This window comes from Ahaetulla prasina, chromosome 1 (genome assembly GCF_028640845.1).
Source record: "Ahaetulla prasina isolate Xishuangbanna chromosome 1, ASM2864084v1, whole genome shotgun sequence".
NCBI lineage: Eukaryota > Metazoa > Chordata > Lepidosauria > Squamata > Colubridae > Ahaetulla > Ahaetulla prasina.
The window spans coordinates 287,755,706-287,778,641 of NC_080539.1; the positions used below are offsets into that span (position 1 = coordinate 287,755,706).

The 22,936-nt window shown below is 39.1% G+C and overlaps 1 protein-coding gene across 7 annotated transcripts in view; it reads left to right on the forward strand.

Moving 5' to 3' along the window:
- LDLRAD3 (low density lipoprotein receptor class A domain containing 3) overlaps positions 1 to 22,936 on the forward strand; it is a 181,011-nt gene that overhangs the window by 117,827 nt on the left and 40,248 nt on the right. Inside the window, exon 8 of one of the 7 annotated variants that reach the window (XM_058161674.1) lies at positions 9,007 to 9,337. The exons of the other annotated variants lie outside the window; for them this stretch is intronic. Within the exon in view, the coding sequence (XP_058017657.1) occupies positions 9,007 to 9,294 (288 nt within the window). The 3' untranslated portion in view covers positions 9,295 to 9,337. Of the gene's footprint in view, positions 1 to 9,006; positions 9,338 to 22,936 lie in introns of those variants that run through there. 7 annotated transcript variants of the gene reach the window in all.

Consider the following 22,936-nt stretch of genomic DNA (forward strand, 5'->3'; position numbering starts at 1 on the left):
TCGCGGCGAAAGGTTTAGACCTGTTCTTTGTAGGGTAGCCTACTGTCTTTTCCAACTTCCTTAACTGAAGATTGAATTAAGTTGTATTCTTGTTCAGCAGACAGTTATCAGTTATAATTAAAATGATATATTTCTTTTTATATTTATTCATTTATATATAATTTTAATCAGTTTATAAATTATAAAAGTGTCATGACAAATAAACAATCTAATAAAACATAGGTTTTGTTGAATAGTTGGGAATAGTTGGGAATGCCGTCATGAAACAACATCATTTAAGATGCTTGAAAAACATCAATATTGTGGACTTCAGAAAAAAAAAGGGATGAGAGAAAACAATTCAAATACCATAAAATTGTCTCCAGTGAGCACCTAAGAGAGATTCAACTGCTTTTAAAGAATCAGACAGGTACTATATTTGTATCCCACTACTGTCCAACTTACCGGAAGTGATTAAACTGAGACTGTCAAGTGCATCATTGTTCTCGAGTCCCTTCACGCCCACAAGAGATCTAAGTCCAGCCCACTTTGATTCTGTTGATTCTTATCTACTGCCAATTTGCTTTGGCCACTTGTAGTTCAGATTCTTGTAGAGAGTGTAGAAAGCATGCAATAAACCTGTTGTCAAGGTTTCAAGTAATGAACCCAACCAATCCAGCAACTCTGAGACTTTCAGCTTTCTCAAAAGAACTTCTTTATTGACATCATTTCGGCACATTTAAAATGCAAAACCAGCTCTTTTTTTCTCCATTTTCAGTATAATTAAAGAACAGACAGCTCCTTCCCTCCTTGTCACAGGTCACATTGTCCATTTAGGTGTTCTGGTGTCTCCTCGGTAATCTCTTCCAGTGCCTGTTGGGATGAGCTTGGTTCCCACGAGATAGTAAGCAGTTGATGTCTGGTCTGACATTCCAAAACACCCCCTCCCGAAGTGCGTCAAGCTGAGAAACAGAGAAAATGTCTGTGACAGATCCGATCTGTTTAGAAGTTGACCCCTGTATTCATTTGAACCACCTTGTTTCCTGATTCCTTGTGCTTGACACAACTAATCACTTTAGCAAGGGAAATCACTTAGGCCTCATCAACAGAACCTCATCCAGAATTGCTCCCAAACTGTGAATGTATTCTTTGTAACGTATTTTATGTCTTCTTTTTATAATAATGTATGTGACAGTTCATCAACATCGGCACTGTAAAAAAAATATGAATAGTTCTTGGAATTTAGTAGAATACTGAACTTTGAGTCTCTGAAAAAAAGCTAATTAAACTTTGACATTGCCAAGATCATATTTAAGCTCAGTCACTAGATATTTTTTGGTTTCTTAAAATCAATCTGTCTTGTTTTTAGTGTATTGGATACCTATTTAAGATATTGTCTGAAAGGGAAGCAAGATACTTTTAAAAGATTGAAAAAGAGAGGGTTTTGTTGGGTCCTACAGTTTTGTTTTATTAATGTTTGTTGAGGTCTAGGTTGCTTTATAAGGAGCAAGTACAATGATTTCTTTATAACATTTTATTTCATTTTTCACACAATCTCCTTCTCATTCTGCTCTAAAATTTTTTTTCTTAAAACAAGATTGATTGATTGATTGATTGATTGATTGATGTACCTACTTCTGAATAATAACTGAAAGTGAAATGACTACTACTAATTGTTAAATAATTAGTCTCTGTCATCATAGCTAGTTTAGTAGATCCACTCCAGTTCAGTTAAATCTGATAATGTGCCTGCCCGCAAAAATAATCAAAATATTCATTATTCTAAATATATTGCTATGGTATCCATATACAAATTATGTTTCCTTTACTCTCAGATATATGTGCTAAATTTATTAAAGTACATATTCTAGTATTCAAGAACTGTCTCAAACATAGATTTTAAGTTCTTCTACCTTGATTAAATTTAAAATACTACATCCTGGGACGAAGGTTCTGCACATTGCATTAAGCCTTTAATTGGTTTCTTCATAGGAGCCACAGTGAAATTAATTCACAAATAATATGAAATCATAAATTATCCTCTCCAAAACCCTCTATTGGCAAGGGTTTATTATGCTATAAATAAATTACATGTATGAATTCAGCAAAAGTCTTGAAATCAAAAAAATAGCTTACCTTTTGCAGCCAACAGCAAACTCATTTTCTCACACTGTGGAAGCTTCAGGAAGAGTGCAGTTCTGAACAAATTTGGTTTCTGTAAGACTAGAGAGTATACAATTCAGGAGTTCCTAAATTAACTTGCCACAGCTTAATAGCTGGTGCTAGGAAATTTTCTATAGGGATTTGCCGCACTTAACATTTCTTTTCACTTCACAACTCACTCAGAAAATTGCTGGGAAAAAGCCAGCAAAATTATTTTTGCTGGGATTTTAAGGCTCCCCAGAGTAATTAGGTCTGTGGAAAAGTGATCTTTGCCTTGTAATAAAAAAGTGTAAAATGCATTTTAGGCAGTTCTCACTGTCTACTGATGCCTCTCTCCTTTTCATCACTTATTTCCCTGTTCCTTTTGTGTTTTATGCATATCTTAACACTAACCTTTACTGATTTCCTTTTCTTTTGAACTTTTGACTGGTAGCAGGCACAACAACCAAATGTAAATTATTTTACATACTCGTTTCAATGAAAGATTGATGAATACATTTCCAAAAAATAAAGGAATGAGCTTTATAGATATCATTAAGATGAATATGCAGTGAGACTGATAGGGGAATTTCGCTGATTGAAAATCTCACAAAATGCATTTGAAATTTTGTCATCTTTTTCTTAGTATATATAGCAAAACCTTAGCAACGTCTTCTTTGTGTAATATGCTTGCTAATTATTATTTCAAAAATACATCAGGTAATGATTAGAAAACCATGTACAATTATAGCCCTGCAAAATTCTAATGTCCCTGATTATGCTGATCAATGCTGTCTGGACAAGAGGGAAATTTTATTTTATGTTGTTGAGATTTTTTTTAAAAAAAATGTTTTTTCAAAGTTTGCTTATGTCTAGAATGTTTCTCTTCATGCATGCTGTTTCCTTAGAACACACATCTCAAACATTCTTAAAAGCATATTCTTCTACTCAGTCTTCATTCATTTCTTGATTTTCCATTCATCCACAAGTAGGCTTAGTCTTGTCTAAAAAAAATTCTCTTTCTCTATCTTAGTTATGCTTTTCATCTGTCCTCTTAAATGTAAAGTGCTTGAAAGAACTATGTCTCATTAGATGCCCTTTATCTAGTAAATGAATAGAAAAATATTGTAATGACTAAGAAATAGATTAAGGAATTAGTTGATTTATTCAACTCTTCTCTTACTGTAATCTTCAGATAGGAAAGTTTATTCGTAATTTGCAGTGATTCCAAAGTGCGAGAATAAGATCTGATTATTAGAAGTCTGCATAAAAACAATCAGTTGCATGAGAAGTTTGTTGCTATGGGCTGTGTAGTCTCAGAGAAGAAAATCAGTGTGAAATCTTGGCTGATTAAATTCAGAGGGAAAGTACAGTATGTTTGTGTTTTGCATAAGGAGGTTATCACTATTATTTCTATGTCTGCTTTCAACAAGGAAATATTTCCAAATATCCAGCAAAAAATATTGAAAGTCCACCTTATCATGGTGTTGATTTGTCACCTGTGATACTGGATATGTCTTCCTCACTCAGACTGTAGAACCCTCAATAAAGATGGAAGCCACTGGTGGTAGGCTATTGTATTTTGAACTAGTTTATAACTACCATGTTTCCTTGACCTTGTCTTATATTTTTTGAACCCCAAAATAAGCGCTTGGCCTTATTTTCGGGGAGGTCCTATTATTTTGGAGTATGTGGAACAAGATGGGGCTCCTCTTGCCGTCTTACCTGATTTCCAGCTCTGCGTTTAAATATTTTCAGGGAGGGCTTATTTTCGGCGGGAAGCTTATTTTAGCACATGCACTCAAAAGCCCTATTGGGCTTATTATCAAGGGGTGTCTTATTTTCAGGGAAACAGGGTACATAATAGATTTTCTGATACTCACCACTACTGACTATCAAAAAACTCTTTATTTGGCTTCTCCTTTGCATTCCCCTTAAGTGTGGAATAATGGGTTGATTTCACATTCATAATCTACATATTCACTGGGCCAAGAATGTCTAAAATCTAACTTCCAGTCATTATGATTTGAATTTTTTTTATAAATATAAAGTTTAATGTTATAGCTACTCACACTGAAAAGTTTCAGACAATTCTAGAGTAGGTTTGTCAACATAAACTGTGCCAAACTGGAAAAAATGTTCCTTTGATCTTCCTGTTTTGGATTATCTGGACTACTTGAAGGCACCCAGATGGAGCCTGTCAAGGTGAATCCATCATCTTGGAACTCTTCCAAACTCTCAAGATGTGTAATGTTTCCTGTGATTTGCCCATTTCTATTCCACATTATTTCTCATGTGCTGAGCACATTAAACCTTCATTCATATTTTTTTTAAAGAGTCTCTTTCAAAAAGCATTAGGATGCTCAACAGGTTCTTTTATTAATTTTTTTTCCTTCAGTCTTTTTACTTCTATCAAAATCCCAAATGCTCTTTTTTTTGTTTAAGAATATGAACAAAAAATGCATGATCATTTAATTTCTGAGAATTGAGAGCAATTTATTGACTATTTTGGAGAGATCTTTTTCCTTGCATCATCACCCATAATCTGATAGAAAAGCAATGGAGACAAATGCCATCCTGGAATAATACCTTTGTCATTATCTACATATTGTCAACCTGATGACTGTCTGAACGTTTTCTACTAGCTTAGTTAGTTGATAATAAATCGCTTTGCTTGTTAGTGGTATTTTTATAATCTTAATTTGTCTTCTATTCATATTTCATTGCTTGTACTGCTATTACTCCAGGAATTCTCCCCTTTCCTCATTACTATTGGTGGCAACCTGGATTTCTAGATAGGCTATTTTTAAAAAGGTGGTTGCAAAGCTTATTGGACCATTCCTACACTTGTCCAAATAATACAATTCTTTCTTACAATTCCCAGCGATAATGAAGATATATACCCATGTATTTTTACAGCTCTCCCTGTCTTAGGGCCTTCTCCTTGCCCTCCCATGTTCTTTCATATCACTATCACCATCTGATGAGGAAGAGATTTGAAATGGAACATATTTTTAGGAAATTGATTGGACTATCTCAAGCTCCAAATGAGCTATTCAGATTTTTAAAAAATGTCCTGGGTAGGAGCAATGTATTTTTATGTGCCTCTTATATTCCAGTTTTGAAACCTATAGGTTATCAAGCTGTGAAGAAGCATCTGCCTGGTTTGGAAAACCAAAGGCAGGTATACAGTATAACCAACAGAGGAACAGAACTCATTGTCATCCCTAAATTTGTGTGGGGAGACCTTTGGATAAGGGAGAGTCATTGAATAAGATAATAATCAAATGTATTTTGTTGCTTTACTATCCTACTGATAAATGTGAAAAATATGCAGGCTTGTTTCAGTTAGCGGGAGGGGAAAGAGATATCTAGTCTTCTTCCATTCCCTGCCTCTCCAGACATATTTAACAACTGGTTTGCAAATTGTGTGCTGAACCCCTGATTGCAGTTTTCATTATCACTCAACAGATGATAAAGTTTAGTATTATCCTATTTTATGAAGACCTCCTAAGAACCCAGAGCATAAAACAAGGTTCTGTTTCAGTTACCTTCTATCTCTGCATGTAACAGCAAACACTCTTGGTTTGGAATTCTTTTGGGGAGGAATTACATATGATTTTAATGTCATATATGAATAGATCACTTTTTGGTTAGTATAGCTAACCAAATTAATATGGATAATTGCTGAAGTGATACTGCATGCTTTTGAAGCTATGATTGGTTTTCAGTGTCTCTTTTTTTTTGGTAACAACTTTTTTAAAATTTAAATTTAAAAGTATTTTTCATAGTTTATATAGTTGAATTGTTTGTGATTTTTTTCTATGTAGAGAAACCAGCATATGATTAGCACCATTCCATGCTGTAGGTCTACATTGTAATTCACTAGTGTTGTGCTGTTTTGCTACTTTTTTTTTTACTTTTAAATACTCATTCATCATCCCCAGTGATATTTTGATTATATACTTTCATATCAGTGCTACGCTTAAAATCCATAACTCCTAATCTGTTGAACAGTAGCCAAGGACATTCCCCTCCTTCTAGGCAATTGTCCTTGAGATGCATCTAAGCAACATGCTTTAAATAAACACGATCTCTATCTTATATCATACTAGGTTGTATAAAAATAAAATATCCAAAACTTGTAGGGGATTACCAGGTCTTTAATCAAACTTAGAAAGTATACAGTGAATCTTGTGTGTACAGAGCATCAACAAATAAGCTAGCCTCATTGAGGGAAAAGAATAACAATAGCAATAGCGCTTAGACTTATATACTGCCCCATATTGCTTTAAAGTACTCTCTGGTTGGTTTACCACTTCAGCAATTCCCCCCAACAATCTGGGCCCTCATGTTACTGACCTCCAAACAATGGAAGTCCAAGGCAACCTTGGGCCTCATTAGGATCGAACTCTAAGCTGTAGGCAGAGTTAGCCTGCAATACTGCATTCTAACCACTCCACCATCAGGGCTCCTAAGAAGCCGTAAAAAGAAGTACATTCCACTAAAATATATTTGACATTCTTCTACGGCATCACTATACCTATTCAATATATTGCCAAATACAGATTTTTGTTTTAGTTTCTCTTATGGCCAGCATAGCAAAGCCATATGTTTTATATTAGCAACAAATAAAAATCAGGATAAAATCAGGTTGTTTTATTTATTCTCTTTGGGGGATAATAATAGAAGTCCCTCATTCCTCATAGAAAAATAAAATGTTTTGTATTCAAGTTTACAATAATAACAAGAAGTAGAAAACTTCATATTTGTGCTTGGAAGCAGCTATTATGTGCTGTACATCTGGCAACAAATGGCGAAAATTAAAATCCCAATCACCTAATCATATTAAGAGGCATTAAAATATGTGCTATTTGAGATATTAAAACAATATAAATCATTTTTTCTGTTCAAAGGAAAAAAAGTTCTTATTTTTTGGCATTACATCATTAAGATTTGACTTCTGGTTGTCCTTGTAATGCTTCTTAATCTAATACACTTGTGGATTTTGTTGTTGACAATGTTTATACAGATACCTTTGATGACACTGAGGCATAATAAATTGTAAGAAATGAAAATATAATTCCAGTAATTTCAGGCTTAAAAGAAAAGCTGTAATTATACAAAGCTTGAGAAGAAGAAAGGTGAAAAAAGACTGTTGGGACTAGAAATAATCTTTTGCTGAAAGAAATGTGAACAGTGGCATTAGAAAGCATTATTTGTTGCTGCACTATTGATATTAACAGTTCTGGATTTGTAGACGTTATTAAAACTTGGGAAATCAGTAAATAAATGTGAAAAACAAGAAAAAGTAAAGCATGCAGTAGATATTGTTCTTTTATTAACAGTACATAGATATTATGAAATAGCTTCAGTAGATCTTCACTCTGTGCAAAAAAGAGATGAGTTTAATCAAGTATAAACCACATTTTAAAATTTTTCTGTTCATTCTACCAAAGGATTTAGGACAATTAATCCCAGTCTGTGGCCCAGGGATAATTGTTGTTGACTTGAGCACCTTTGGAAGAACCTGGTGCAAGTCCTTGTGTTAAGGAATGAAATTTGGAATCACCTTCAAACCTCACAAGAGATGTTGGCATTCTTACTTTAAACTCATAGGTTTCTGGTGGCTTAATGTAAAAAAGCTGAAATATTACTGATTACAGTTCAGATGAGCAACTATTAACACCTGATGACAGTATTAATCTCCTTTTCGTTCCTTTCTTGTTTTTTTTAGTTTACAGGCAGTCCTCTTTTAGTTTATAGGCAGTCCTCCTTTAGTGATCACAGTTGGGACTAGCAACTCCATTGCTAAGCCCAAATGCTTTCTGGTTAAATGAGACAGTTGAGATTTTACTTCAGCAATCTCCATAATTAACTGTTGGAAGTTGGTTGTGAAGCACACAAATGGCAGTCATGTGATAGCAGGAGACTGCAACAGTCATAAATGCAAGGATTAATTTCAAATCTGGAGGGAGTGTTTACATGTCATAACTTTGAACAGCCATTAAATTAGGTTCTTGGTAAGCAAGGACTGCCATACTTTTCGGAGTATAAAATGCACTTTCCCACCCATCCCTTAAAGTGGGTGACGCCCCCACCCTTTGGCTGTTTTCAGCCTCCGCACACTCCATTTTACACCTGTTACGGGCTGGGTGGATCGCTACAGCACATTGCCACTGATCGCCGCTTCCACACGTTGCGTTTTTGGCCTCCACACACCCCGTTTTTGGCCTCCATACATTGCATTTTCGGTCAATTCACTGGTTCATTTTTGGTGGCAATGTGCTGTGCCAATCCCTGCAGCTTGGAACAGATCTAAAACAGAGTGTGTGGAGGCCAAAAATACGACACACAGAGTCTAAAAGCACGACCTATGGAGGCCAAACGTGTGATGCGCGGAGGCGGCGATGGGCTGTGGTGATCCCCACAGCCTGGAACAGCTGATTAGTGCTATTCCAGGAGGCTGATCCAACCACCAATCAGCTGGTTGTGCTGAATCCAACTGCGATAATTGCTGAAGCTGACCAGGCACTTTGCTGTTTGCTGCAAGGATGCTAGGCAAATAAATACTGATGGATGCTGGTAGGCAGAGGCAGAAGTTTTTTTCTTGTTTTCCTCCCCAAAACTAATGTGTGTCTTATACTCCAGAACGTCTTATACTCCGAAAAATACAGTAGCTATTTACATTTCACAGGCACTGTAAACTGGTCTATTTAGGCAGCTTTTCCATGTTTTAAGGAAATATTAGTATATCCTTTCAGTGATCAATTACAAACTCAAATGTTTACAAGAATTGAACAATATCTTCAAAAATCCTGCCTGATTGTCTTATTAGGAGCAACTACAAACTGTGTTTTCTGTCTTTTTCCGTTTTATCTTTAGATGGACTTTCTGACCGCCATTCACCACCGCAGGGAGCCGATTCGTTGGTTCCGTCCCAGGCGCCTGATGGACCCGGATGGGTTCCGGACAGAGCTTGGGCCATTTCCTGAGGGTCTGGCTCACGGCTCGGCCGAGGAACTTGTTGCGGCCTGGGACGGGGGCCTTAGACCGAGTCGTGCCTTTGCGGCCTCTGACCCGGCGCAGGGCCCAACCGGCTCCTTGGTTCTCCGAGGAGCTGAGGGGGATGAAGCGCCGGAGAAGACGCCTAGAGAGTTCCTGGAGGTCTAGCCGTTCGGAAGCTGATCGGACACTAGTGAAGTCCTATACTAGGACTTACCTAGGGGCATTGAGGAAGCGGTAGCTCGCCTCCTCCCTCATTGCATCGGCAGATAACCGCCCGGCCGCCCTGTTTCGGGTGACTCGCTCCCTCCTTCATCAGGGGGAGCGGGATGACCCGTTGCAGGGACGGGCTGAGGAGTTTAACGGTTATCTATACGATAAAATCGTTCAGCTTTGGGATGGTCTGGACCAAGATTGCGGTGATGCGGGTGAGACGCTCGAGTGTGGTCTTGGCGACATTATTTGGGATGAGTTTGACCCTGTGGCTCCCGAGGACATGGACAGGCTGCTGGGTAGGTTGAATGCCACCACGTGTTTACTGGACCCGTGCCCCTCCTGGCTGGTGCTGGCCACTCGGGAGGTGACACGAGGCTGGCTCCAGGCGATTACGATCGCTTCTTTGGTGGAGGTGTCTTCCGGCCGCCTTGAAAGAGGCGGTGGTGAGGCCCTCCTTAAGAAGCCTTCCTGGACCCGGCTGTTTTAGGTAATTATCGTCCGGTCTCCAACCTTCGCTGCGGCGAAGGTTGTAGAAATATGGTGGCATATCAGCTTCCCTTGCACCTGGATGAAACTGTCTATCTAGACCCGTTCCAGTCCGGTTTCCGACCGGTTACAGCACGGAGCGGCTTTGGTCGCGTTGGTAGATGATCTCTGGAGGGCCAGGGATAGGGTTGTTCCTCTGCCCTGGTCCTATTAGACCTCTCAGCGGCTTTCGATACCATCGACCATGGTATCCTGCTGCGCGGTTGGGGGATTGGGAGTGGGAGGCACCGTTTACGGTGGTTCTCCTCCTATCTCTCCGACCGTCGCAGTCGGTGTTGACAGGGGGCAGAGGTCGCCCCGAGGCGCCTCACTTGTGGGGTGCCGCGGGGTCGATTCTCTCGCCTTCTGTTTAACATCTACATGAAACCGCTGGGTGAGATCATCAGTGGTTTCGGTGTGAAGTATCAGCTGTATGCGGATGATACTCAGCTGTACTTTTCTACACGAACCACCCCAGCGAAGCTATCGAAGTGCTGTCCCGGTGTCTGGAGGCCGTGCGGGTCTGGATGGGGAGAAACAGGCTCAAGCTCAATCCCGCCAAGACAGAGTGGCTGTGGATGCGGCATCCCGGTACAGTCAGCTAAATCAGCGGCTGAACATCGGTGGCGAGTCATTGGCCCCGATGGAGAGGGTCCGCAACAGGCGTCCTCCTGGATGAGCGGCTGTCTCTAGAAGAGCATTTGACGGCCGTCTCCAGGAGAGCGTTCTACCAGGTTCGCCTGGTACGCCAGTTGCGCCCCTTTCTGGACCGGGATGCCCTATCCACGGTTACTCACGCACTCGTGACGTCTCGCCTGGATTACTGCAATGCTCTCTACATGGGGCTCCCCTTGAGGGGCATCCGGGGGCTACAGTTAGTCCAGAATGCAGCTGCGCGGGTGATAGATGGGGCCCCTCGTGGCTCCCCAATGGCACCTTTCCTGCGCAGACTGCCCTGGCTTTCTGTGGCCTTCCGGGTGCGCTTCAAGGTTTTGGTGACCACCTTTAAAGCGCTCCATGGCATTATTTACGGGACCGCCTACTGCGACCGAATACCTCCCACCGTCCCGTGCGCTCTCACAGAGAGGGTCTCCTCAGGGTGCCGTCAGCGAGGCAATGTCGTCTGGCGACGCCCAGGGGAAGGGCCTTCTCTGTGGGGGCTCCCACCCTCTGGAACGATCTACCCCCCGGACTTCGTCAGCTTTCGGACCTTCGGACCTTCCGCCGCGGGCTTAAAACATACTTATTTAATTGTGCAGGACTGAGCTAGATTTTAAATTTTGGGTTTTAAATTGGGTTTTATTTCTATTTTTAATTGGACGGGCTTTAGAATAAGTTTTTTAAATGTTTTATATTGTATTTATATTCTATTTATCTGTTTTTAGTGCCTGTAAACCGCCCTGAGTCCCTTGGGAGATAGGGCGGTATATAAATATGATTAAATAAATAAATAAATAAATAAATAAATCTATCTATCATCTATCTATATTTCTACCTATCTACCAACCTATCATCTATCTATTTATCTATCTTTTTCTATCTATCATTTCTACCCCTCCCAGCTAGTGCTGGATACAAATGGTTGCTGGCTCTGCTGTTTGTATACGCTGCATTTTTTTTCACCTCATGATGATGATTTTCCTGAGTCACCAACCTCCTTTCAGATTGTTCTATTCCCTAGCACAAAAAGAAAAGCAACTCAAACTGTAGCACAGTTTTGCAGGTTTTTTACCCTTTCAATAAAATGGGATCAGGAAGAAGGAGTCTGAGAAGTTGGAGAAGTACCAGGATCTGAATGAGGAACTAGAGAAGATGTGAAAAGTAGAGAGCAAAGTGGGCTCAGTAGAGGTAGCAGCACTCATATCCTAGGAAGAATATCAGAACTTTCTATCCAGAAGGTTACAATGCTAAGAATAGCTAGGGTACTGAGCAGAACCTCAGACACCCAGGCCTCTGGTAGAAGACCTGAGATTGATGAAGACACAGACCGTCCATAGGGATGAGAAGGGATTTTTTTATATATCATCAGAATTTTATTACCAGATGCAGTAATTTCTTATGTGAAAACTAGCTTGTTATTGCAGAACTATTTTAAGTCCAAAATTTATTGGGACAGACAACTTACTAGGGAAATCCATACCATCAGAGAATTTAATTATCTGCAGATAATCAGCAGATTATAATAACAACAACAACAACAACAACAACGAGTTGGAAGGGACCTTGGAGGTCTTCTAGTCCAACCCCTGCTCAGGCAGGAAACCCTACACCATTTCAGACAAATGGTTATCCAACATTTTATTAAAAATTTTTTATTATAGATTTATATTATAATTTTTATTATAAATATTATAGATATTTTGATTACATTATGAACCCTGGTGGTGCAGTGCTTAGAATGTAGCATTGCAGATTAAATTTGTCCGCAGCCAGGGGTTGCGCTCAAGGTTGACTCAGCTTTCCATCCTTCCGAGGTCAGTAAAATAACTCAGATTGTTGGGGGCAATATGCCAATGGTGTAAACCGATCAGAGAGTGCTATAAAGCTCTGTGGGGGCAGTATATAAGTCTAAGTGCTATTGCTATTATTATTTTGTATGTGAATTGTCATGTAGCATGCTGTCTGTGGTGTTAGCAGAATACTGTTAGAATTAAAACTTTCAGATACTTTTTTCTTTAAATCCTTTGATCCTACTTTGAAATTAATGTACCAAAACGGGAAAGCAGCTGAGGTGCTGAAAATTCCATAGATAAACCAGTCAAACTGATGTTCATGTAATCATCCTTTGATGAAGATAAATGTCGATGCCTCTGGTTATGAAAGTTGTAACATTTCTGCTATGTATGTCAAATAGTTATCTTAATAACTGAATAACTATTTAATGTGATTCCCATACTAGGTTTATGTATAGAAAAGATAGGATGTCCTTTATATTCCAATTGTGTCTTTCAGCCCTCTGATATAGCATAGATTGATGAGTACCACTTGCAGAAAATACCAAAGAATGAAGCATTTTTAAAGTCATCTCTGATTTTTCACTTTATGTGAGATGTTTGGGATGGCAGAATACTTGTAATGGTGTTTATTGTACTCATTTTTTACAATTTTTGAAGCTTGTTACACACTTTGAATGTAGCTTTAACCTTCAAATATAATTTTACTGATGCATTTTTAGTATGTCTCTTGTACAATATCAGAATATTCTTCCTATGATACTAAGTCTAAAAATGCACTTTCATGGTATTTTGTGGGAGATGCCTATTTATAAATAGCCAAATGAAAATAAATTTCCATAATACTTTTAAATCTGGATGTTTAATCTATAAGTTTTCATCACATTATGGAACTGAGGCTCCAGCTTGTGATTTTGCCATGATATCCTATAAATTTTAATTTAAAACCAAACTTTTAATCAATGTTTTGCAGATGTAATGGTATTATTAGTATTGTCTGTAATATGATTAGTATATAGCAGTGGTAGTCAACCTGGTCCCTACCGCCCACTAATGGGCCTTCCAGCTTTCATGGTGGGCGGTAGGGGTTTTGTCTGATATTGAAGCACTTTCCTTTTTTTTAATTTAATTAACTTTTTAAAAAAATTTCATAGCATTATTTAAAAACATTTTCATTAGGTTTTCATAAAATTCCCCGTGACAATTTAAATTTCTGAAAATATACTATTTGTATCGCCCGCACATAAGTTTAGTTCACGTTAAGTAAGTTAAACTAAATGGCGCTATATGCCAATGGTGTAAACCGATCAGAGAGTGCTATAAAGCTCTGTGGGGGCAGTATATAAGTCTAAGTGCTATTGCTATTATTATTTTGTATGTGAATTGTCATGTAGCATGCTGTCTGTGGTGTTAGCAGAATACTGTTAGAATTAAAACTTTCAGATACTTTTTTCTTTAAATCCTTTGATCCTACTTTGAAATTAATGTACCAAAACGGGAAAGCAGCTGAGGTGCTGAAAATTCCATAGATAAACCAGTCAAACTGATGTTCATGTAATCATCCTTTGATGAAGATAAATGTCGATGCCTCTGGTTATAAAAGTTGTAACATTTCTGCTATGTATGTCAAATAGTTATCTTAATAACTGAATAACTATTTAATGTGATTCCCATACTAGGTTTATGTATAGAAAAGATAGGATGTCCTTTATATTCCAATTGTGTCTTTCAGCCCTCTGATATAGCATAGATTGATGAGTACCACTTGCAGAAAATACCAAAGAATGAAGCATTTTTAAAGTCATCTCTGATTTTTCACTTTATGTGAGATGTTTGGGATGGCAGAATACTTGAAATAGTGTTTATTGTACTCATTTTTTACAATTTTTGAAGCTTGTTACACACTTTGAATGTAGCTTTAACCTTCAAATATAATTTTACTGATGCATTTTTAGTATGTCTCTTGTACAATATCAGAATATTCTCCCTATGATACTAAGTCTAAAAATGCACTTTCATGGTATATTGTGGGAGATGCTTATTTATAAATAGCCAAATGAAAATAAATTTCCATAATACTTTTAAATCTGGATGTTTAATCTATAAGTTTTCATCACATTATGGAACTGAGGCTCCAGCTTGTGATTTTGCCATGATATCCTATAAATTTTAATTTAAAACCAAACTTTTAATCAATGTTTTGCAGATGTAATGGTATTATTAGTATTGTCTGTAATATGATTAGTATATAGCAGTGGTAGTCAACCTGGTCCCTACCGCCCACTAATGGGCGTTCCAGCTTTCATGGTGGGCGGTAGGGGTTTTGTCTGATATTGAAGCACTTTCCTTTTTTTTAATTTAATTAACTTTTTAAAAAATTTTCATAGCATTATTTAAAAACATTTTCATTAGGTTTTCATAAAATTCCCCGTGACAATTTAAATTTCTGAAAATATACTATTTGTATCGCCCGCACATAAGTTTAGTTCACGTTAAGTAAGTTAAACTAAATGGCGCTATAGTGCAATCGCAAATGAAAGAGCCTCATCCTAGAATAGCTCGTGTATCTCCCCCCACACCACCCAGCTGTAACAGACAAGCAGAGCTGGTAGTCGGCGTCCCCCCCAAACCCAATCCACGATGCGCGAAAGGCATGCGCAGATGACAATTCACGGAGCATTACTGTGGAACTGGTGGGCGGTTAGAAAATTTTACTACTAACAGAGATACAAAAGTGGGTGGTAGGTATAAAAAGGTTGACTACCCCAGGTATATCGTATAGATTTTAATTCTTAAGACATACCATTCTCCATTATCATTCAGTTTAAATAGGTTTTTCATTAAAATTGTTTACAGAGGTTTACAGTGTTATTTACCTATTATGGATTATCAATCTTGGTTTATTAAGCTAAGATAAAAATGAATTTCAGACACAGTCACATTGTTAGCATCCTTTTCATTGATGCAGATGGAAACCTAGTTAGAAAATGGGTTTATTCTAGAGAAACTGTGGTTAACGGCTTACACATAACCCAGGATATGCAAGCCAACTTTACATACTGATTTAATGTGCTGGATTGAGTATTCATTCTGGTAAGAACTCCAAATTTGGTTTGTTTTATCCATTTCTTTACTTTTTTGGCTATCCATTCTTTCTCTCCTGCTTCTTCAAAATCCAACTTTTGCTCCAATAAAGTATCCCAGGGAATACCAGGACTTGCTCTATTCTGATCTTTGTAGGTATAGACATATCCAAAGCCTTTGTGGCTATTTTACCAAGTGTGGAGGTACTTGACTGCTTATTCCTTTTCTGTTGATCATTGATCCGAAAAAGCAGAATGTATCTAGTACATTAATACTTACAACCACAATTGAGCCCAAAATTTAGGTTACTAAGTGATAAATTTGTTAAGTGAGTTTGGCCCCATTTTATGACTTTTCTTGCCACATTTGTTAAATGAATCACTGCAGTTGTTAAATTAGTAATATGGTTGTTAAGTGAATCTGGTTTTTCCATTGACTTTGCTTGTCTGAAGGTTGAAAAAAAGATGATCACATGACCCCAAAACACTGCAACGGTCATAAGTGTGAAAATGGTCATAAATCACTTTTTTCCAGTGCCGTTGTAACCTTGGACGGTCACTAAGCAAATTTTTGTATGTCAAGGGCTACCTGTATCATCTTGTAAGTTCTGTGGCTGGTTGTTGTAACAGAGGTCATCAGTTTTAATCTTCTTTATATATAATGTTCAACTCATTTTTCCCACTGGATTATTTGACTCTTTTATTAAAAGATTTTTCAGATTTTTTGCACTTTCAGCTATCATAGAAAAGTCATCAGCATAGTAAAATAGTTATTGACGTTTCTCTCTCCCATTTTAAAACTGCATACTGTGGCTTTCTGACATATAGGTAGGCATATCATGAGGACAATGAAATCTCATTTTTCTAAGCATATTCTGCAGCTTGACACAATCAACCAAGGGGCTTTCTGTAATCAGCGGAGCGCATACTTCTTATTGGTATTCTTTGGCTTTCTCAGTTATCCAGTGTGCATAAGAAGTAATTCGGCATTTCCATTTCCTTACTGTGAAATACATTCAGACTTACTTCCCTTTTGCCTTTTCAAAATGGTATACATTCAATTGACAGCTGTACAGATAGTGAAAATGATTGAATCAAAATGGAAAATCACTTGCTCCATTTTATACTGCAAGTAAATAAAGATAATAAGTTGCATCTCAACACCTCTTGAAGAAAAAATCTTGAATAATCATATTCTATGAAAAAAATTCTGTTATATAATCTCCTTAAAACAGATTGAGAGACTGTTAAAAAAATCTAATTTACAAGTATCCTTTTAGTTCAGAATGACAAATGGAAACTTACAATTCTAATCTTGGGGGGGGGGAAGCTAAGAAAACAGCCAGTTGTTCATTTAAAACAGAATATTCCAACCAGATGAGACAACAAAGCAATATAAATTTGATATGGAAGAAGACTGGTCGAAAGAATATGCATCATTTTCTAGTTATCAGATTAAAAATGAAGAGCCCGTGCTCATGACCTTCCTAGGGATGGATAGATGATGGATGGATGGATGGATGGATGGATGGATAGATAGATAGATAGATAGATAGATAGATAGATAGATAGATAGATAGATAGATAGATACAGGTGAAACTAAAAAAAATAGAATATCGTGCAAAAGTTCATTTATTTCAGTAATGCAACTTAAAAGGTGAAACTAATATATGAGATAGACTCATTACATGCACAGCGAGATAGTTCATGCCTTGATTTGTCATAATTTTGATGATTATGGCTTACAGCTCATGAAATCCCCAAATTCACAATCTCAGAAAATTAAAATATTGTGAAAAGGTTCAATATTCTAGGCTCAAAGTGTCCCACTTTAATCAGCTAATTAAGCCATAACAGGTGCAAAGGGTTCCTGAGCCTTTAAATGGTCTCCTAGTCTGGTTCAGGAGGAATCACAATCATGGGAAAGACTGCTGACCTGACAGTTGTGCAAAAAACCATCATTGACACCCTCCATAAGGAGGGAAAGCCTCAAAAGGTAATTGCAAAAGAAGTTGGATGTTCCCAAAGTGCTGTATCAAAACACATTAATAGAAAGTCATTTGGAAGGGAAAAGTGTGGAAGAAACACACAAACAGCACAAGCACAACAAACAGCACAAGCAGCAGGGGTAACCGCAGCCTGAAGAGGATTGTCAGAAAAAGGCCATTCAAAAGTGTTGGGGACTGTCACAAGGAGTGGACTGAGGCTGGAGTCAGTGCATCAAGAGCCACCACACACAGACGGATCCTGGACATGGGCGTCGTATTCCTCTTGTCAAGCGCTCCTGAACAACAAACAACGTCAGAAGCGTCTTACCTGGGCTAAAGAAAAAAAGAACTGGTCTGTTGCTCAGTGGTCCAAAGTCCTCTTTTTTGATAAGAGCAACTTTTGCATCTCATTTGGAAACCAAGGACCCAGAGTCTGGAGGAAGAATGGAGAGGCACACGCTGCAAGATGCTTGAAGTTCAGTGTGAAGTTTCCACAGTCTATGTTGATTTGGGGAGCCATGTCATCTGCTGGTGTTGGTCCACTGTGCTTCATTAAGTTCAGAGTCAACGCAGCCATCTACCAGGAGATTTTGGAGCATTTCATGCTTCCTTCCACAGACGAGCTTTATGGGGATGCTGACTTCATTTTCCAGCAGGACTTGGCACCTGCCCACATTGCCAAAAGTACCAAAACCTGGTTCAATGGCCATGGGATTACTGTGCTTGATTGGCCAGCAAACTCGCCTGAACTTGCCTCGCCTGACCTTGCCAAGAGAAAGATGAGAGACATGAGACTGAACAATGCCGAAGAGCTGAAGGCCGCTATTGAAGGATCCTGGTCTTCCATAACACCTCAGCAGTGCTACAGGCTGATAGCATCCATGCCACACCGCATTGAGGCAGTAATTGATGCAAAAGGGGCCCAAACCAAGTACTGAATACATATTCATGCTTATACTTTTCAGAGGTCCGATAGAGTTCTATGTACAATCCTTGTTTTATTGATTTCATGTAATATTCTAATTTTCTGAGATTGTGAATTTGGGGTTTTCACGAGCTGTCAGCCATAATCATCAAAATTATGACAAATCAAGGCATGAACTATCTCACTTTGCATGTAATCAGTCTATCTCATATATTAGTTTCACCTTTTAAGTTGCATTACTGAAATAAATGAACTTTTGCAAGATATTCTAATTTTTTGAGTAGATAGATAGATAATGTCATATAGCAGCTATTTTAAACCTGGTATTTTCCAGAATTAGAACTGAAATTCTTCATGGTTTGAGGGCACCAGATTAAAGACAATGCTCTACAGCATAATATAAAAGCTCATTAACATAGTGTTATACCTTAGCAAAAAAAGAAAGCCTTAACGGCAAATAAGTGCTAATAATAAGGAAAAAGGAGGAGATCAGAATTTTTGAAAAGGAAACAGACATTAAAATGAGGAAATGACTCTTTGAATATATTTTCTCTGTGCCAGTACAATCTTCAGCACTCTTTTAATAACAAGTTAAAGTAGAGTTATAATTGCATAGCAAAATTACAGGAAGTATTAAGATTTTATATTGGATATTTTTCTTAGCAATTTAGAAGTTTTCTGCAAATCATAGCTTCATTTTCAACTGGCAGAATTAATTACTCAAGTGCATAAAATAGAACAGCATCAGCTGGCAGTGACAGATCATATCTGAAAAAGAACAGATGGGCTTCTTTTACACCTTAAGGCTTTATGGACTTTAGGATGCTGTACAAGCTTTCTTATGATTTCTACAATTCATTATTTTTTTTTTAAAAAAAAGTATAGCGCCTTTTGTTTATATAATATTCTTTGTATCTTTTGTAACAATCACAAGACTATTCAATTAAAAAATTTCTGGAACAAAGTTTTGGAAATGAAAAAGTGATAAGCAGCCTCACCGTAAAATTGCATTTGTGCAATTTTATACCCTTCTTTCAAGCGAGTTATTAGTCAAGTTGAAAAATCAAAACTAATGGAGTCAGAAATGTTACCTTGAAGTACATAATTTTCTTATCTGAAAAGGCCAAGTGGAAACAACAGGACTGTACAATTATTGAGTTTTATAGTAGCCTGCAAACAATAAATCATTAACTCATTTCCATACTTCTGTGCAGTAAATTTACATGTAGGATAATTATAATTTGTTCTTTTCATATTCTAGTGTTAAAGCAACACATTCCATTGAGGAATTTCTAAGCAGTATATGGATGATGATTATGATGAACGATATTGTGAATCCATGCCATGAATATTTACACACACACACACACACACACACACACACTGTATTTACTTCAGTTTTAAAATCTTTCAGAAAAAGTCCAAACTAATTGTTTCTAAGAATGAAATTGAGATTGTTCAGAATGACTACTAAAAGCAGTACTAAATTGTGATTAATTTCCATACATAATATAAAATGCTGCATTGCACTTTCATACTTATACAGACATTAATTTTAATAAGGCTCCACAAGGAACTAGAGCTCTATTAATGTGTTTCCCATATCATCAATAAAAATATTATATGTTACAGGTAGTCCTTGAGTTATGGTAGTAATAGAGCCTGCCTATTATGGTCAAAAGTTGGGATGGCTGTTAAGTGAACTGCTTCACTTAATGATCCTCCATTCCTGCTCTCCCGAATGTAGTTGTTAAATGAATGCACGGGTCATTAAATTGAGCACAGAGTACCTTGGGTGGGTTGAAGGAGTTTGTGGCTGCACTCAGAAAAACACAGCCACTTGTATAATTGTGCCATGTAGCCCAGCAGTGGAATGGTCTACCCTACCCTGACCTCCAGAGCTCTAGAGATCTTTGAAAGGTAAGTGAATGAGTTGTGACTAAGGTGGGAAGAAGCATGTGCAAACTGGGGGTGGGGAGGCAAAGTAGGGCCAGTGCTTCTGGGGACCTGACAAGGCAAGATGGGGGGGAAGGGCAGGAGAGTGTGCTGCAGCATTTCTGTTGTCAATCACAAGGGTGAATGACTCCAGGGGCAATGTAGCAGCTCTAATTCCGAAACCAGGTCCTAACTAACTTTTGGAAGGTCTATCAATGAATGGTCCCCAGGTGATGTAAGTCAAGGATCTCCTAGGCTGGCTAATTTCTCTCACTTCTTCTGTCCATCTGTAAAGCAAACTAATCAAAGAGGTGTCATTAACATCTCTGTAAGTGATTGCAGGCACACATGAAATGTATGATCATAAGTATTTATTTATTTATTTATTATTTATTTATTTTATTTATTTTTCATATTTTTATACCGCCCTTCTCCGAGGACTCAGGGCGGTGTACAGCATAGATAAACATAAATATCAAAAAATTTAAAATACAATATTCATTAAAAATCTAATTCAATGAGCTGAAAATTTAAAATAAATAAGTAAAATTATAAAACCAAATTAAATCCCCTTAAAAACCCCACTAACAAACCCTCAATTAAAATTTATCATTAGGCCAGCCCTGCTTGGTGAAAGAAGAAAGTTTTGAGCTCACGCTTAAAGGTCCGAAGATCAGGGAGAAGACGTAGCCCCACAGGTAGTTTGTTCCACACGGCCGGAGCCCCCACAGAGAACGCTCTTCCTCTGGGGGCCGCCAGCCGACATTGTTTGGCCGACAGCACCCTAAGGAGGCCCTCCCTGTGAGAGCGCACCGGTTGATGGGAGGTTACTGGGGGCAGCAGGCGGTCCCGTAAATATCCCGGTCCCATGCCATGGAGCACTTTAAAGGTGATAACCAAAATCTTGAATCACACCCAGAAGACCACCGGCAACCAATGCAGCCTGCACAGGAGAGGTGTTACATGGGAGCTATGAGACACTCCCTCTATCCCCCGTGCGGCCGCATTCTGTACCAGTTGGAGCCTCCTGGTGCTCTTCAAGGGGAGCCCCATGTAGAGAGCATTGCAGTAATCCAGACGGGAAGTGATGAGGGCATGAGTGACTGCGCATAGAGAGTCCCAATTCAGGAAGGGGCGCAACTGGCGAATCAGGCGAACCTGATAAAAAGCTCCCCTGGCGACGGCCGTCAAATGATCTTCTAAAGACAGCCGTGCATCCAGGAGAATGCCTAAGTTGCGCACCGATTCCCTGGGGGCCAACGATTCACCCCCCACAGTCAGCGATGGAATTAGCTGACTGTGCCGGGACGCTGGTATCCACAGCCACTCCGTCTTGGATGGGTTGAGTCGGAGTCTGTTCGTCCCCATCCAGACCCGAACGGCCTCAAGGCACCGGGTCATCACATCAACGGCTTCGTTGGGGTGGTTCGGGGTGGAAATGTACAGCTGAGTGTCATCAGCGTACAGTTGACAACTCACCCCGAAACCACGGATGATCTCTACCAGCGGCTTCATATAGATGTTGAACAGGAGCGGCGAGAGAATCGACCCCTGTGGCACCCCACAAGTGAGTTGCCTAGCGGTCGACCTCTGCCCCCCTGTCAACACCGTCTGCGAACGGTCGGAGAAGTAGGAGGAGAACCACCAAAAAATGGTTCCCCCCACTCCTAAACCCTCCAACCGTCGCAGCAAGATACTATGGTCGATGGTATCAAAAGCCGCTGAAAGATCTAACAGGACAAGAACAAAGAAACAACCCCTGTCCCGTGCCCTCCAGAGATCATCGACCAACGCAACCAAAGCCGTCTCCGTGCTGTACCCAGACCAGAAGCCGGATTGGCACGGGTCTAGGTAGACGGTTTCCTCCAGGTACCGGGGAAGCTGCCAGGCCACCACACTCTCAACAACCTTCGCCACAAAGCGAAGGTTGGAGACAGGACGGTAATTAGCTAAAATAGCCGGGTCCAGGGAAGGCTTCTTAAGGAGGGGCTCACCACCGCCTCTTTCAAGGCGGCTGGGAACACTCCCTCCACCAAAGAAGCGCTAATAATACCCTGGAGCCAGCCTCGTGTAACCTCCTGAGTGGCCAGCACCAGCCAGAAGGGACACGGGTCCAATAAAGATGTGGTAGCATTCAACCTCCCCAGTATCCTGTCCATGTCTTCGGGAGTCACAGAGTCGAACTCCGCCCAGACAATATTCTCAAGACCTGCCTCCGTCATCCCACCTGAATCCACCCAATCAGCATCCAGCCCATCCCGGATCTGAGCGATTTTATCGTGCAGATACCTTCCAAATTCCTCAGCACGTCCCTGCAAGGGGTCCTCCTGAGCCCCCTGAAAAAAAAAGGGAGCGGGTCACCCTAAACAGGGCAGCTGGGTGGTTATCTGCCGATGCGATAAGAGCGGAAAAGTATTTATGTGACCTGCCACCCCAACATACCTGGGGGGTCTCCAATTGAAGAAGAAGCCAATAGTATTGTCCTCCCACAGAAATGATTGCAGTGATTTTTTTTCAAAGATTCTAAAATCAAAAACTTTTAAAAAGACTAGACACAACATAATGCATTTCATAATATTCTAAGCTTAAGTCTCCTAATACACCGTGATCAACATTTATAAAAGGAAGATAGAAATGAGAAACAAATTTGGTTAAAAGACCATCTCTGTTTAAACAATTTAACT